This window comes from Telopea speciosissima, chromosome 5, assembly GCF_018873765.1.
Source record: "Telopea speciosissima isolate NSW1024214 ecotype Mountain lineage chromosome 5, Tspe_v1, whole genome shotgun sequence".
Lineage (NCBI taxonomy): Eukaryota > Viridiplantae > Streptophyta > Magnoliopsida > Proteales > Proteaceae > Telopea > Telopea speciosissima.
The window spans coordinates 65,287,091-65,303,852 of record NC_057920.1 but is presented as its reverse complement, the minus strand read 5'-3'; the positions used below and the strand labels follow the sequence as shown (position 1 = coordinate 65,303,852).

General features: G+C 37.9%; 1 protein-coding gene across 2 annotated transcripts; it reads left to right on the top strand.

The window, feature by feature from the left end:
- The first annotated feature begins 5,722 nt into the window (after positions 1-5,722).
- Positions 5,723-16,660, top strand: LOC122661659. Of its 2 annotated transcripts, none has more exons than XM_043857134.1 (3): positions 5,723-6,233; positions 12,684-12,744; positions 14,284-16,660. In XM_043857134.1, exons 2-3 carry the CDS (start codon positions 12,729-12,731, stop codon positions 16,437-16,439), a joined length of 2,172 nt encoding a protein of 723 aa, XP_043713069.1. In that variant the 5' UTR covers positions 5,723-6,233; positions 12,684-12,728; the 3' UTR covers positions 16,440-16,660. The 2 variants fall into 2 exon arrangements, with proteins under 2 accessions (XP_043713069.1, XP_043713068.1); XM_043857133.1 differs by having other exon boundaries at positions 12,684-12,755.
- The last annotated feature ends 102 nt before the right edge of the window (positions 16,661-16,762 follow it).

Sequence of the window (16,762 nt, the reverse complement as noted above, 5' to 3'; positions counted from 1 at the left end):
ACAAAGATTTAAAGAATGATGTAGTACAAGTCAGAAGATTGTGAGACAGGATTATTTCGATCAAATTAGTATTGGAGGAAGAGGCCGGTTACCAATATTGTTTGCTCCTATGCACCCCAAGTAGGATTGGATGAAAGTAGTAAGCGTCAGTTTTGGGAACACATGAACGATTTATTGCAGGGTTTTGGCTAGGATGAGTTGATTATTATTGGAGGTGACCTGAACGGACATGTTGGGCGTGATCATAGAGGATACGAAAGTGTCCATGGAGGTTACGGAGTTGGGGAGAGGAACAAGGGGGACTTCAATCCTAGATTTGCAATAGCTAATGATCTTTCTATTGTGAACACTTTCTTTGAAAAAAGAGAGGAACACTTATTTACCTACAAAAGTGGGAACCATACCAGCCAAATAGACTTCTTCCTAACAAGAAGGGCAAACAAATTAGTGTGTAAGGACTGTAAGGTTATTCATGGGAGAGCCAAACCACCCAACATAGATTGGTGGCCCTGGATATGTGTCTCAATGTATAGAAGTGTAGGAGGAGGGAGCCTATATACCTTAAGATAAGGTGGTAAAGATTAAAAGGAAAGCCCCTAAGGACATTTGTTGATAATGTCGTCAAACAAGAAAAATGAGACTTTGAGGGAGACACCAATGCGATGTGGAACAAGACGATGGCCTGTATTAAGAGGGTTGTAAAAGATGTGCTAGGAGAAGCGAAGGGTAGTCGTCAGACCCCTAGAGAGACTTGGTGGTGGAACGCCAAGGTTCAAGCAGCCACTAAGACCATGAAAGATTGTTTTAAGGCAGCAAATGACTAAAGAAACAGAGGATAAAAAGAGGTATTATGAGGCAAATGAAGCTAGGAATATTGTGGGGATGACTAGGGTGAAGAAATATGACGATCTCTATATTAACCAAAATACAAAAGAAGGAGAAAAGAAAACTATTTATAAGATAGTTAAGATAAGAGAACAGAAGAGTAGAGATTTTGATCAAGTGATGTGTGTCAAGGGTGATGATGGGAGGGTGTTGGTAAGAGACGAAGACATTGTAGAGAGATGAGATGAATATATTTGTGACCTACTAAATGGAGCTAGGTCAAGGAGACCTGACCTGAACGATCACATTATTCAACAAGACACTACACGTCATAGATATGCACGAAAGGTTAGTGTGGCAGAAGTTAAAGAGGTCCTACGAAAGATGAAAGTAGGCAAGATACCACGCCCAAATGAGATTCCAATAGAAATGTGGAAAACCCTAGGAGATTGTCAAGACGAGGTCTCGTGGTGTATTCTTCGCTAATGATATCGTTTTGGTGAATGAGGTTCGACAATACCCAGTAGCTCTTACCTGAGCCCACTCTTAACAATTAAGCCCACAACCATAAAGGTTTGGGGCCGGGCTCAGTCCATTGCGACTTTTAGGTTGTAATATTTTCAGCCCAAGAAGCATCCAAGGCTATAAAATTCCAGTCCGCCTGAGGCTCTTTTAAACCAACTTAAATGCCTAACATGTCTACATGAATTGGCAATTTCGCATCAAGCCCATTAGATAATCTTGGACTTCACCTCAAAGGTTTGTCTACTGATCCATCCTTTCAGATTTTACTATTAAACATTATGGGAGAGGGATAGGTATGCTAGCATCCTATGTGTCTATCTCTCTCTTCCACCCTTTGAAATGACTCTCTTACCCCTCAAAGGGAGGATGAAAGAGATAGACACATAGGGTGCTAGCATATGGTATACCGCTAGCATACCCAGCCTTTTCCCAAATATTATATAATAATGAACATTTATATGCAGTACTTAGCTTTCTTGGGTTTTATTTACTTTACAGGAGAGGGTTTCCGACAACGATAGTATTGGGGTGAAGGGGGGGGGGGGGGGAGGGAATCTGCATGTCATACCAAAGGTGGTGCAAAGAACGGTATCATCCACGTGGGGTTCACTTCGAGAGTAGGAAGAAAATGTATCAATGTGGGCCCCATGCATGGGTTATTATGTGAGAGGGAGTGGGATGGAGTCTGCACTCCAGCATCGTGGGGATCTTTTTCCTTTACTTTATGTTTTGCATAAAGCTTTTACTTGACCGATTTGTAACATGTAAAAGGGTGATATGGGCCATATGGCGATTTTAAGGGTAGTTATCTTTTTTTTCCTGGTTAGATTTGAAGGGTAGTTATCCATATAACAATGGAAGATGATGTTTCCGAAAATCATAGCATAAATCTAAGCCATCCGTTTTCACAATTTTTTTTTAATCTATATTGTATAGTCTCATTCAAAGTCGGGAGAATGCACTTAATTAGTGCTAGTACATGTGCATTAACATACATGGGATGTGTGTTAATGCAAAATGAGTATTGGCTTGAATTAGAATGAAATTTGACATTTGGCTAACTAGACCATGCCTTCTCTATTCATGGTTGGACTGTACATATTATCTATCCATGTGGCATAAATAAATGTTTTGTGACATTTGAAAAAATAACATATCTTTATGATAGTAATAATTCGCCTAATTTTAACCATTGTACCAAAACAAAACAAAACAAAACAAAACAAAAAATTAACCGTTGTATATTTAGAAAATATTCTATGTAGGTCACAATGTCATTTTTTCACTCAAATATAATCATACACTCTCCCATTTTTTGTCTATGTATTAGTGGTATGTACACTTCTCTAGACCTACATTTTTTGAAACTCTGTTTTGCCACTTGATTAATATAGATTTGGCTGAAATTAAACATGTGAGCTGGATAGATTGGGGCTTAATTGATTAAAAAATTTCAACAAGTTAGGCAAAACAAGTTTTAAATAGGTTGGGTTTGGATTGGACCCATGCAAAGGTGCTTGACCCCTTGAACCTAAACCCGGACCTTTATCGCCTACGGTTCCCTGCCCGGTACAGTTCCTACAATTCTCTAACAAGGAAGGCGAAATGATCATTCTACCCCCTGACCGAATACTCTACCTGGGTGGAGCCCACCCCCCTCTTGTTAGAGGGTTGTAGGAACCGTACTGGGCAGAGAATCATAGACGATAAAAATTCTCCTAAACCCAACAAACAAACTTTTGAAGGATTAGTGAAGACTTCTCCAATAATCCTAAATATCTACCAAATGGCAGCTTAATTGATGCTTAAATTTTATAAAAATGTTTTTAAGGTCACCATTTATCCATCTATGGGTAGCTCATCTGAGACTAAACAAATATGAAACTGACCCAACCTGATAGATTGCGACCAGATCCTTCTTCTCCCAACAATATTAGATTCATCCATTGATATCAAACTAAGCAACATAGTTGATGCTGCATTCCCTATTAAAACCTCTTCACTTTTGAGACATTGAAGTGCTTCTTAATGCATCATGGCTACTACAAGAACAATATTTGCATCATTAAAAGGGCCCCCTTACATTAATTATAATCTTACCAGCCATTAAACATCTCATTAAGATTTGTACTTGGACTTATAGTAGAAGGGAAACATTTAAATACTCTAGAGAACTTTTGTATGAGGGACATAATTATGTCAATCAAGCATAATAATGTGCCAGTTGAGTGACCTTGAAGAAACCCTTTTTGGAGAAAAGGTAAGGAAAGGCCAGCCTTTTGAGAATAAATTGTATCATGCAGAAGAAGATGTAATTATATCCTATTATATATACACCCACTAGCATTCTATTGAAGGATTCTAATGATATTTTATAACTTATGAGGATTTGAATTTACCAATTCCAAATGATTAAAGAAAAGAAGGGAGGAGTGGAGGACTAGGAGCAAATATCTTCTTTGTTGAATAAGAAATTATTAAGGAGAATATATGCTTTAATCTTATATCTCTACTAAACTTGCACAAAAGAAAGAAAGAAAGAAAAAACTACTAAATAAAAATTCTGTGCAATTTATGATTTTCATTACAAGATGGTATATAGAAAATAGGGTAAATTACATGTCACCCCTTGATTTTTGAAAAAACTCAAATCACCCCCTGATTTAGACCCCAAGATGACAAATTAGTCTCTACCGTTAGTTTTATACTGTTAAGTGATGATGTCAACTAATTAAATAAATTTAAATCCCTAAACTACCCTTGACATCCAAACATAGATTTTGAAGGGTAGTATTATAAATTTAATTCTAATGTTTTAGTATAAGGGTAAAATAATCCTTTCATACCAATAACTAACAACAAACTAACACCATTATTAGAATTAGATCAAGGGATGATCTGAGTTTCGTTTGAAAACCAAAAGGTGATGTGTAATTTACCCTAGAAAATATATTAATTCTTCAATTTGAAACATTAATCTCCACAATTTTTTAAGAGACATATAAATGGAGATTACTCCAACCCAAACCTTTATCTGTATGTGAAAATTCCCTTCATCTAGTTTCATGAGGAAGCTTTTCCTAAATGTATATCCTTTTTCTAAGCCTTGTGATTTTTTTGGGGGTCAAACTATCCAATGAAGAGGAAGTCTTCTCCTTGAATTAGACATATAAAATTTCGAGCAATGGCTCTGTTACATGGAGGGTCTTCTTCTGTATAAAATAAAATGATATAGAGGTAGTTGTAAGGTCAGAGTTAAATGACATATTTGCCGTTATTGCAAATATGTGCTCATTAAACACTAAAGTGAAAAATAGATTTGAAGTGATTTTAATGAAATAAGTGAAGTAGCTCTCGAGCTATTTCACTATTTCAAATGAATTGATTTTAATTTTTCAAATAATAGGTGAAAAATCAAACCAAACACTTAATATTAATTTATAACCCCATGAAATTAAAATAGAAATCATACCAAAAACAATCATAAGTGTGTCAACCTAGCAACAGTGTTAGTAAGGACCATGGCTAATAGTTGTCATCTCTTGGGATTGACTGTCACCCTCACTCTGGTCCTGGGGATTGTGTTTAAGAGGTTAAAAGGAAGGAGGGAAAGGTTGTAAGCAACAAAAAAAATAGTTAAAGCTTGAATTATAGTCATGTAATGGAAGTTATTGAATTATAATAATCATAATTTTTGTACATCAAATCAAGTTTTGATTTTGACGAAATTTTTACTTCACCCTTAGAGAAGGAAGAATTCATTCACTAAGGGTGAAATGATTTCATGTTTAGACTCTTGGGTCATTATTACACTTTCACGCACTCTCTATCGACGAAGTCAAAACTATCCTCTCCTATGACCGTTTATAGTATCAATGCCCAAGGTGAAAGAATTCCTCATTTTTACCCTACTTAATGTACATTACAAACTAGACCAGTGAAATAGGATGGGACCTTTAATTGTTATGGAATCTTACTATCTATGTCTATCATTGATTGAAATTGAACATGGCAACTCATGAACTTTTTAAAATTCACCTCGTATTGTGGCATTTAACAACTCATTATCTTAATATTGACTCAATTCCACTGATCATCGTATCTCAGTTTTTTTTTAATTTTTTAATTTTTTTTTTTGTGAGAAAAGTCAATAGGCAAGGATGACAAGACAAAGCTATAAAGGAAGCAGAAATATTTATAAAATAATAAAGTATAAAAATAAGATAAAGTAAAGAGAAAAATAAGATAAAAAGGGGAAGGAACGAAACATTAACAAAACAAAACTTAAAGTTACTAGTGTTAGAATTACGGTCTCTGCGCTTTCAATGGTTTGGTCCCCAAACCAAACACCTCAAGAGAGAGAGAGAAGGGTTTGTGGGGGCTTTTCTACCTTTTTAGAGTTTACCAGAGCTTCGTTTGTCGTGTGGTGTAGCCTTCCTTTTTTAAGGGTTTTCTTGAACGCGAGGACCCTTCACAGATATGCAGAACAGCGCATACAGCAGAGCAGCAGAGCACGCGAAGGAGAAGAAGAAGAAGAAGGAGCTAAAGTACAACAACGACTACAAATACGACACAAGCAACTGCTATAACACCTTTCCTTGTAAATGGTCTATTAGAGGAGCTGCATGCGAGCTTCTAAGCTATAAAATGCCGTTGAACTGCAAACCATCCTGGTGTTCTTCGTTTTCTTCTCCTATTACAGTTTCAGCATTACGAAGATCTCATCATTGTGTCCCACATTGTTTCCTGGTCGATTCAGGGACTTGGGTATGGTGGTGTCGGCTCGAACAATGTTAGGGTTGGAACTCAGGAAGTTACCCAGTTCGAGTTTTCGTGATCTGGCAACTAGGTATCGTTCAGAATCGGTTTAACAATGAAATTGGGTGAGTTCTTTCGACGATCTGTTTTGTGAAGTAACTTTAAACATAATAATGGCCATTTGTGCAGTGGAAGTTCAAATGTATGAAAGGTGGTTGCTTTGTTTCTTTTCGTTGGCAAACTCTTCTGGTTTAGACTTTAAAGGGTATCTCTTTAGCTCTGGAATCTGGATGAGAGTTTTTGTTATTCAGTTATACAACTGCTGCAGATTGAAATTTTATAGACAGCAGAGTAATAATTTTTATCTTTGTGAAATTGATTAACATGAGTTGAAGAAGCTACTTCCAAATGAGAGTTAAGTTTTTCAAATGGGTAATGGAAACCGTTGGGAAATAGGCTGACCATAATTATTCTCCAGCAAATAGAGTTAGAAACTTTTGAATTGTGATGTCGAGTTCCACACAATGCCGTTGTTCTTTGTTCCTTTAATTGATAAATTGGGTGCACATTAGTTGTTGGAAGGGGAAAATAAATGGTATATCATGTAATTGGGTTTCTAACTCTAAGGGGGAACTGTTGATACTTTGTTACTAAATTTGTACTCTCAATCTATTGCATTTAGACGGTGCCATTTTAAATTTACTATTTTCTTATAATATTCATAGATGCCCTTGAGCAACAACCTTCATTGAGATATCTCCTAGCTGATCCCACGAGTTTGAAACTGTAGCCTGCGTCTACTAATGTCACCATCCCCCTGTTGAAGTGTAATCTAACTCCATGGGTTTGGTTCCGTCATTTAAAACTTGATTTTGAAACTAGCATTGTGATTTTGGTATATTATACTGAAGTTCATATGTATGATAACCTTCAAACTGAATTCTCAATGATATTGATCTCAAGTAGAGTCTAGGGGCATCGTCTTCTTCCTTTTTCAGATTTTATTCAGCATTTCAGCATGATTGGGAACCTCACCCAATCAACCACATCAAGCTCAATGTTGATGGAAGCTCTTTTGGTAACCCTGGCCCTACAAGTGTAGGGTGTGTTTTTAGAGATCATAATGGGCACATCCTGCTGGTTTTGTGGGATTCAAGGGGACGCTGACTCAGTTACACGAGTTAAAAGCCACTGTTAAAGGGCTGAAGGTCTCCTTAGAGAGGTAGAGTTCCCTTCTTATTGAAAGGTGACTCATCCTTGTTGGTCAATCAGTTCATCAGCAATCTGAGTATCCATGGCGATATATGCATTTTACTAGGAAAGCTTGTTTGCTTAGTGTGGGAGGGCAGTTAGAGGTTGTGATCAGCTGATGCTGTATCTTTTGAGCTAGCTAGGTAGTGTTGTCCACCTTTGATGTTTAGGCTGTGGCATCGATTCTTCTTGTATATTATTCCTTGTACTCTAAGCTATTTCTATGCAATAAAAATATCTTGGTTAGCTATCTGAAAATAAAAATGATATAGAACGGCATTATACTAGGCTGATGATCTATATCTAGTAATCTCTGCTCTCGCTTTTCTACATCACTAGATTATCTCTTAGTAATTTACAGTACCCATTGGTTTATACTGATTTAGAATATAAGCTTTCTCAATCAACACGATACTGAGACTAGGTGCTCAGATGGTCATGCATATGCACAGTGCCACAGGCATCCATGTAATTAAGGTGATTGATTTTGTTATCTAACCAAATTAACCTCTGCGATGGTAAAGTAGATAAGCTTATCGGTCGCTTTTGGAACTGAATCCTTCGACTAAAAGTGAGTCATGATGTTCAAGTCCTTGCTGATGATTCTGCTCAACTTGATGCGAACTGTACGTGCTTCAATGTTTCTCAACATGATGCGAACTGTATGTGCTTCAATGTTTCTCAACTATATGCTTGAATGTTTCCTAGTTTATCTCAACTACTCAATCACATACATGGTCTTTATGTTAATGCTGTCACAAGAATTTGAATTCCTGGAGAACCTAGTGAGTAATTGTTGGATCATGTTCTTTTCCAATCACTTGCATAGCTCACAGATATTTGCCAAAGTGCCTTACCCCCACTCGGCAAATGGTATGCTGTGACTGAAGATATTGTCTGAGGTAGTATTGATGCAGAGGAAGAATATAGTGAAAAGAATGGGCTCCCTGGCATGGGCCTGTTATGTAGGATGATCAGAAGGGAAGGGTGAGCTAGGAATTTGAACAAACAGATGAGGAATTGATTTATACATAAATATTGCCAGTTTTGCAGTTCTGCAAGGGAAAGAGTAGCTATGAAGGGGAAAGGAATGTGCAATGGGATGTGTGAGGGTAAAAAGGTGTTGGAGAAAAAGAGCGAGATCGAAATATTGCATTAAGTTATAGTGGAATGGCTAACTGGCTATGTTTGCGGATGCATTTTGCTTGCCTGTTAAGACTCAGAAATTGAAGATAAGAGCTGACATTGGAGTTGATAAAGAAGTAGCTAAAATAGTTAGGTATCCTAGGACATTGAAGGATGTTCTTTTTCCCGACTTACGAGGATATTTAGTCCCACCTAGGGTGGAAACCTTTGTCTGCTTGCATCTTTGAATAACGTGTTGACCTTAAAATCATTTTAAAAATTATTTGGTTGCTAATACATGTTATATGAGTGGTGGCTGAAGAAGGGAAAGTGGTGGAGGGCCGGTTAGGAGGAGAAGAATATCAGAGTTGCAGAGGAGAGAAGGGATCACATAGGAAGAAGATAGGGGGGGGGGGGGCACACCCACAACCATACAGGCTTCAACTGAAATACTCAACTCATCTTTTCATTATCAAATGTACTCCCATCGTTGGGTTACACAAATATTTATAAAACCCAGAAAACAAGGACTCCTAATTACTTCCTAAAATTTAGACTAATATAAAATAGAAACTCAATAAAACTCAAATTAGAATTTTCCCTACGTGTCTAATAGCTACCCAAAATAATAGATTACATACTTTAAACCCAATTAAAATAAATCCTAAATATCCTACTGAACCAGAACAAGGTTGAGACCCGGTTCATCTTGGTTTGGGTTCTCAAATAGGTTCGGGTCGATCCATGGGAGTGCACCTGCATCAATTCCCCCGGTGTTGAGAAAAACTCGACCTCAAGTTTTGCAGAACGGGAGAATCAAAACCACTCGATCAACATCCATCCTTGATTGTGTAAAATCATCAATTAACCCGTAATCGAACGATATGAAATCCGTGACGCGAAGTTCATTGTTGAGGTAGTGACTTGGAAATATAAAATCAATTGGTTTACTCAAGAGAGCAACTGGTTTATTCTCTTCCACAAGTTGATCTTCAATGACCATCGGAGCCATCTCATGATCAACAGTCACGATCTGCTGATGGTCGTTAGCAAACGACATCTCATCAATGGGAATCTGACTATGAGGTTTCACAACTGAAATCGGACCGTCGTTCAATTCTTCAACTTCAATCCTGATCCTGACCGTGTACTTCAGTTTGATCATCGCTTTCGTTGTCCACATTTTCTTCCACATCTGATCCACCTTATGAAGATTGTATCTTATTTGACAAGCTCCCAAAAACCTGTCATCAAATTAGAAAGTTCTGTTTGCAGTTTACGGAACCCATCACTAATCGAAAGGAGTAAATCGTATTGATTAACCTCCATGATGTTGTAGTGGGTTTATGATAACAATGGCAGGATTGTAATTTACTGGACTGCAAAGTAAAGAGAAGATAAGAAAGTGTGGTGTAATGATGGGTGGGGAGGTGTAAACTTGGAAACTAATAAAAAGAAAGATGAAGTAGAATAAGAATAGAAAGGAGGGGGCAAATCTGAAAAAAGAAGAAGAAAAAGAAATAAGAACTAAATGAATGAGTGGGGGGTAGTAGGGTCAAATCGCACAACGGGTCTAACGTATGGGGGGAAAGAGGGACAAACTTGGAATTAAATGAAAAGGGATTAATCAAGATAAAGAGGATAAGGAGGGATAAATTGGTAAAGAAAAAAATATGATAAAAATCAGACGCGAGCAGAGGGAAAAAGATTTTATTGGGTTACCGACTTCAACTTTGACTCTTGGAGTCTTCTACACAGTCAAACCAGAGGAGGAATCCCAGGGGGAAAAAAAAACGCTCTGAACTGGCAACAACAAAGAAGGGGTGTTCCACTTGACTTCTACAAGAAGAGAATCCGGCGGAGTTTGCGGTTTCAGTGTTCGAAACAAACTAGGAGACCTTCAGCGCATGGCGGAAATCCAAGGATGTTGTTGCGGTGGGAGCTCTAAAACAGGTATGCAAAAATTTCTTTTTTTGGATTCAAATCTCTGCTTCTCTTCTACTATCACTTTATTTTTTTTTTGTTCTCTGATTCTTGCTTTGTCTCTTCTTTCTGTACTATTTTTTTTTCTCTGATACCAAATTGGTGGAGGGCCGGTTAGGAGGAGAAGAATATCAGAGTTGCAAGGGAAAGAAGGGATCATATAGGAAGAAGAAAGGGGTAGGGAAGAAGAAGAGTGCACACGCACAGCCACATAGGCTTCGATTCAAATACTCAACTCATCTTTTCATTATCAAATCTACTCCCATCGTTGGGTTACACATATTTATAAAACCCAGAAAACAAAGACTCCTAATTACGTCCTAAAACTTAGACTAATAAAAATAGATTCTCAATAAAACTTAAATTAGAATTTTCCCTACGTGTCTAATAGCTACTCAAAATAAAAGATTACATATCTCCCAAATAAAATAAATCTTAAATGTCGTACTGAACCAGAACAAAGTTGGGACCCAGTTCATCTTGGTTTGGGTTCTCAAACAGCTTCGGGTCAATCCATGGGGGTGCACCTGCATCAGAAAGCTTTTCATTTATTCATTATTTGATGCATTGCCAGTGTAATATGAAGCTGCTTTCTATGACTTTTTTAATCCAAATTGGTTTTCTCCAAAGGATCATCATTTTCTGTTCATTAATTGGCCCTCCAATTTAGTTGGCAATGAGGGACAGAAATTTTGGAGAATATTACCTAATGTTACCTTATGGGATTTGTATATAGAGATGTAGAAGGGTCTTTCCAAGGAAAAGTGAAACAATTCTTATACTGGACGGAGATATTGAAGCCCTTCTTCCGGATTGTGCTTATTCAAGTGCAAAGCTGGTTGGGGCTGTTCAAATTCTCTTTTGCTTTGGATGGCATTTGTGGGAGGAGTAAGATTGGATTCTTCTTTTGAGGCTTTTTTTTTTTCTTTTTGTTCTGCTCATGGTTTGGGTACAGCACTGTCTATACTTTCTTCTTCTGAATACAATTTCCTCGTTCTTGCTGATCGGGGAAAAAAAGCAACACATAATTTTTCTGTAATAGAACTCCAGATAAAGTCAATAAGTAAGATTCTAGAAAACTCATTTTTACAACTGGAACCGAACACATGACAGCTAGCATGGAGATCAATGGTTGTCCGACAATGGGCCTATGGATTTGCAATAGTGGAGGCTCAAACATGGATCTCATTTGGGGCCAAAGTCATATGCAGGCCTTCTTTGAAGCACAAGTTTGACCCAGGTCAAGCTCAACATGAGCCCGAATAAACTTCCTCACTACAAAACTCCTGCTATTTCAGATGCACACTTCAAACTTCCATTCAAATCATCTTCATAAATAGGAGTTCGGTCAGTATTGGAGGAGAATTCTGGTTGATCTGTTGAATGGAAATTTGAAGATGATTTCTTCACTTTGTTTCTCTTGGTTCTAGTCGTAGACAGTTATCTTTAAAATTGATATTCCAGAAATTTCTTGCTTTTGAAAAGCTTTCATTATTGCTCACATTTTGTTGGTCTGTGCTGATTGTTGGTCGTTTGAGTGTTCCAATCCTCATTAACTTCCCCTTGGGAATTCTTTAATATGGTGATTACATCATTTTAGTTCGTCCTCGTATGTTGTAGAATATAATATGGTATTTCAGTTGATATCTTTTAGGTATTCCAATAACTATGTTAGTATACATGTGAAATTCGGCATTATTGTCCAACTATAATTTTTGTTTCTCATTCGATCTGTCATGATTACATGTTTTCTCCATGTACCTTTCTTGTGGATTCACTGCCTTTGTTTTTTAGATTAAAGTACAATTCCAAATCAATGAGTATCTTTCGTCCTTTATATTATTCTTCCCTTACTTTCTTCTCTCTTTCTTTTACCCCATTTATTCTATGGATCAATTATTTGAGTCACCCCTCCTGTTGTAGGTTATATGCCTTTTTTTCTCTTCCTTTTTGGGTTCTTTTGGTACAAGTATGTTATATGCCTTATGTGACATGAAATTAGTAATTGAACTTTTTTTTACCCTAGTCTCATGCTACTTAGGGTAACTGCTATTTTGACTGAATTCTGTAGTGTTTATTCTACCAAAGCATCATTTAATTTTTTTAAGCTGGAAACAAGGTTGCATGTTATCTTACTAGTCACCTGTTTATTTTACCAAAGACTTATTAACTTTTAGAAGGTGAAAGCAAGGTATCTTACTAGTCACCTTTCTCAGGTTTGCATCAAAAGGATCTTGACTCTACCCCAGGGCAAAGTTTGGATGGAAGTTTCAGGAGGTCTAGATCTGGTTTGTATCCATGATTGATCTGAGCTGTTTCTGACAATGGTCTTTTATTTGAAGCTTTCACTTCTTCTTGCTCTAGTGTTGCCGACTTTGTAAATCCAATGGTCTTTCACTTGTATGCTGTGTACAGTGCCTAATATGATTGGCTGATTTTATTTTTAAAATCTAGATTCTTTACTGGTGACATCTTGAAATTTTGAAAGTACAGTTTTTGAAACAGAAATGTGCATGATGTAAAATCACATTTGTTTGCAATTTTGCATAGCTGGTGTTGAATCATGTCATTGACCATTGTTCCAATTTTCAATAAATGGAAGTTATTTTGGTTGTTGCCTAGCCAAAAAAAAAAAATGAACAGTGCCTCCCTTTGATAACTAATGACGAATTATTTATTCCTATCAGTGAAAAATACCATATATTAAATTATAAACGACATTCAGAAGGCAATGTACAAAAGAAAAGGGAGGCTAATGTAGGAAACATTTAAGGTCCGATGGTAATGGGTCCACGACAGAAGAGAAAATGGAAATATTCCCTTTTCCTTTGGGTTGATTACTGAAGAAAACCTTTCCCTTATTAGCCGGAGTACAAGTGTTCCCCTTGATCTTTAGTAAAGGCGGACTTTTAGTTTCTTCTACTATTGCCTCTTGAAAATAAAAGAAATTAACAGCAGTAGAATTCAAAAATTATCAAAATGCAACTAGAAATGCTCAAGGTAACAACAGAAGTCATAGCAACTATCTGATTTAAGCGGGAAAAGGATGATATATACTGAATTCCAGCCAAATATTCTGCTAGTTCTAGCAACTAAAACCTGGTTTCCTCACACAGCAATCATATAAGAAGAGGTAGGTAATTCAGATTCTATCTTTCTTTTCCTCGGTCTCTAAACCAAAATTTTCTGGCATCTCTCTCTTCTATTTTCTAAGAAGTCATACATGCTTCTAAAATCAACTGCTCACAAATGATCTACCAAAGCAATGGGTCTGGAGACAAGTCTGCATTGGGGATTCTATTCTTTTATGAGATTGCACATTGTTACTTTGGTGGTTGTATGCGTTTTCAGGTGGTTTTCTTGTAATCCAGGGGGTTGTATTCTCTACCACTCGCCTCTTGGAGTTTTGGAGGATATTCTGTTGTTCTTTCTAACAAGTCTTTATTTATCAGAAGATCACATAAAGGGGGGGGGGGAATCCAGTTTAGTATACTTTCAGTCTTCTTTAGCCTACGATTAATCCTTCTTATCAGTTATTTTTCATCTATCTAATTCCTACTAAAACTTAAAGCATTTAATTGTCCCTGCTGTTGGTGGAGGCCTAGATCCTCTAATGACATCAATAAATCTTGGGAAGACTAGGACATCATGGTAATTAGTGTTACCTTGATAGATTCTATGTTATTTTCTTACTTATGGTTTATTGCCTTTACTATTTGGTCTTGGTTTCTCTTTCAACTAGGGCCTTCAAATTTTTGCCCCCTCAAAGAAAAAAAAATTCTACTTCTCTGACTAACAACAGACTTTGTGGTTTAGGTGTCTCCCCTGATAGGAGATCGGAGGTTTCAACTTCAAGCAAGTTCATTCCTGCTTCCAGAAGAGTGTTCAAGGGGCTAAAAGATTATTCAAGGAAGCTGGTTGACATTGAAGCATTTAGGCAGAGTCTTGAAGACTGGATTCTGGAGAAGACATGTTCCAGTTCTGCTGAGAGCAACCAATTCTTCAAATCTCCTTTTCACATTGATGAATTGCGTAAACTTGATTATGCATTAGAAGGTGTGTTATTTCAGCAGCTTTTCCGTATGCCCTACTCACCAAACGCTTCTGATGATCTTAAGGAAGATGAGTATCTTGCCCTGGAGGACTTTCTGCATGCTGCTGTAGAAGGCTTGTGGCGCACCTTCTGGCACAAATCTGGACCATTACCATTCTTTGTATCTTGTCCCCGTCATCCTGGATCCAAGTTCTATACTGTGGAAAGGGCAATAATGAGGGGAAGAATTGGAGGGCTTTCTGGTGCAGCTTTGATAGCCAAAACTGGGAATGATATACAAGTTCAATGGGACCAGGTGGTAGAATTTACTCTGTTCAAACCCAACGTTGCTCAGGGAAATGAGTTGGGTTTTTCTGCTATGTCTATCTGTGAAGCCCTGTTTTATGGTTTTCATATACTTCTATCAAGGATTTTGAGCAAGTACAATACTGTTGGCTGTGATTATGTTTATCTGCTAGTTCTTGATTCTAAATTTGGTGGGGTAGTCAAATTTGGTGGTGATCTAAGCAAATTAGAAGTTAACACAAGCAACCCGTATCACTCTGTGGCAGAATGGATCAGGCTTCATGCTGAAGTCACTGTTTCACCTGTGGACAGAATATGGAACAAGCTAGGAAATGCAAATTGGGGGGACTTAGGAACTCTGCAACTGCTTCTAGCAACTTTTTACTCCATTGTTCAATGGAAAGGTCCTCCTAGAAAGTCAATTTCCGCATTGGCTGCTGATCACAGTCTTCGTCTTCACAAGCGAAGGGTAGAATGTCGCCTCATTGAGGATAGCAATGCACTAGTCTCCATGCTACAGTCTGGCCAGAAAGTAGAGATTGTCGAACTTGACCACAATGACGATCCAACCTTTGGAAAGCAAACATCACGTTTGAAGCTTAAGCATGGTGAAGTGATGGTGTTGGAGGATCAGCAGGGGCGACAAGGGTTTCGAATACAGGAGACTCTCATGGAAGGGAACTGTTTATCATACAGTGCTGTTTCTCTTGAACATCATGGTGAGCCATTAACTGTATATGTGGGAGCTCATCCATCAATGCTTGAGCCATCTTGGGAGGATATGAGTCTATGGTACCAAGTACAAAGGCAGACTAAGGTATTGAACATCTTTAAGCAACAGGGGATTTCGAGCAAGTATTTGCCTGAAATCATTGCCTCTGGTCGAATTTTGCATTCTGGTCCTTGTAAGAAACAGAGTCCAGGTGGTCGATGTGATCATCCATGGTGTGGGACCCCAATTCTTGTGACATCTCTGGTTGGTGAGCCACTGTCATCCATTATTGCTCAGGATGGACCATTTTCCGCTGATGATGCAGTATGCTGCTGCAGGGACTGTTTGTCAGCTCTGAGAAGTGCTACCACAGCCAATGTTCAACACGGAGACATCTGTCCTGAGAACATTATACGCGTTGTTGACACCTATGGTTCCAGAACCAGGTTTCGATATGTCCCCGTATCTTGGGGACGTGCAGTTCTGGAAGATAGAGATAGTCCTGCGATAAATTTACAGTTCTCATCTACTTATGCACTTCAGCAGGGGAAGCTGTGTCCGGCATCAGATGCTGAGAGTCTTGTTTATCTCTTATATTTTGTCTGTGGGGGAACGATGCAGCAGCAGGATTCCATTGAATCAGCACTACAATGGCGGGAAAGATTCTGGGCCAGACGTTTAGTTCAGCAGCAGCTTGGTGAGGTTTCAGCTCTCTTAAAAGCATTCGCTGATTATGTTGATAGCCTCTGTGGAACCCCATATCCTGTGGACTATGATATCTGGTTGAAAAGACTGAATAGAGCTGTTGATGGTTCAACAGATAGGGGGAAGTTAGTTGAGGAAGTAGCAGTAACAATGAGATTAGAGGATGTTGCAGAGTCATCGGGAACTTCTGGTGGTTGTACTTCTTTTTCTTGCTAAAAAAGAAATTGGCATTCCTTGCCGAGGGTTTTGGGTTCCGTTTGTGTAACTTTTTGTTGTCGATATTCAGGCAGGTGGGATTGAATTGGGTTCTAATCTGCATTGTCAATTGCATTCTCTGCTGTATTATTTATGTTAGTCTTTTGATTGATTGAATTTGGAGAATTATCCACCGCGGATGTCTACCCATACCAGAAGTATCTTTTATTGTATATGATTGGTGATAAATCTCTTGATTGCAGTATTTTCTGGTACAGACTAGGGTTATGCTCGTTAAATCTTTTTCGATTTCAGGATGGTAAGGAGATGGTCATTCATCGGAG

Excerpts from the sequence above, each read along its gene's own strand:
- LOC122661659 (XM_043857133.1), top strand. Across the intron at positions 12,756-14,283 it reads TTTCAGGAGGTCTAGATCTG|GTGTCTCCCCTGATAGGAGA; the intron begins GTTTGTATCCAT and ends TTTGTGGTTTAG.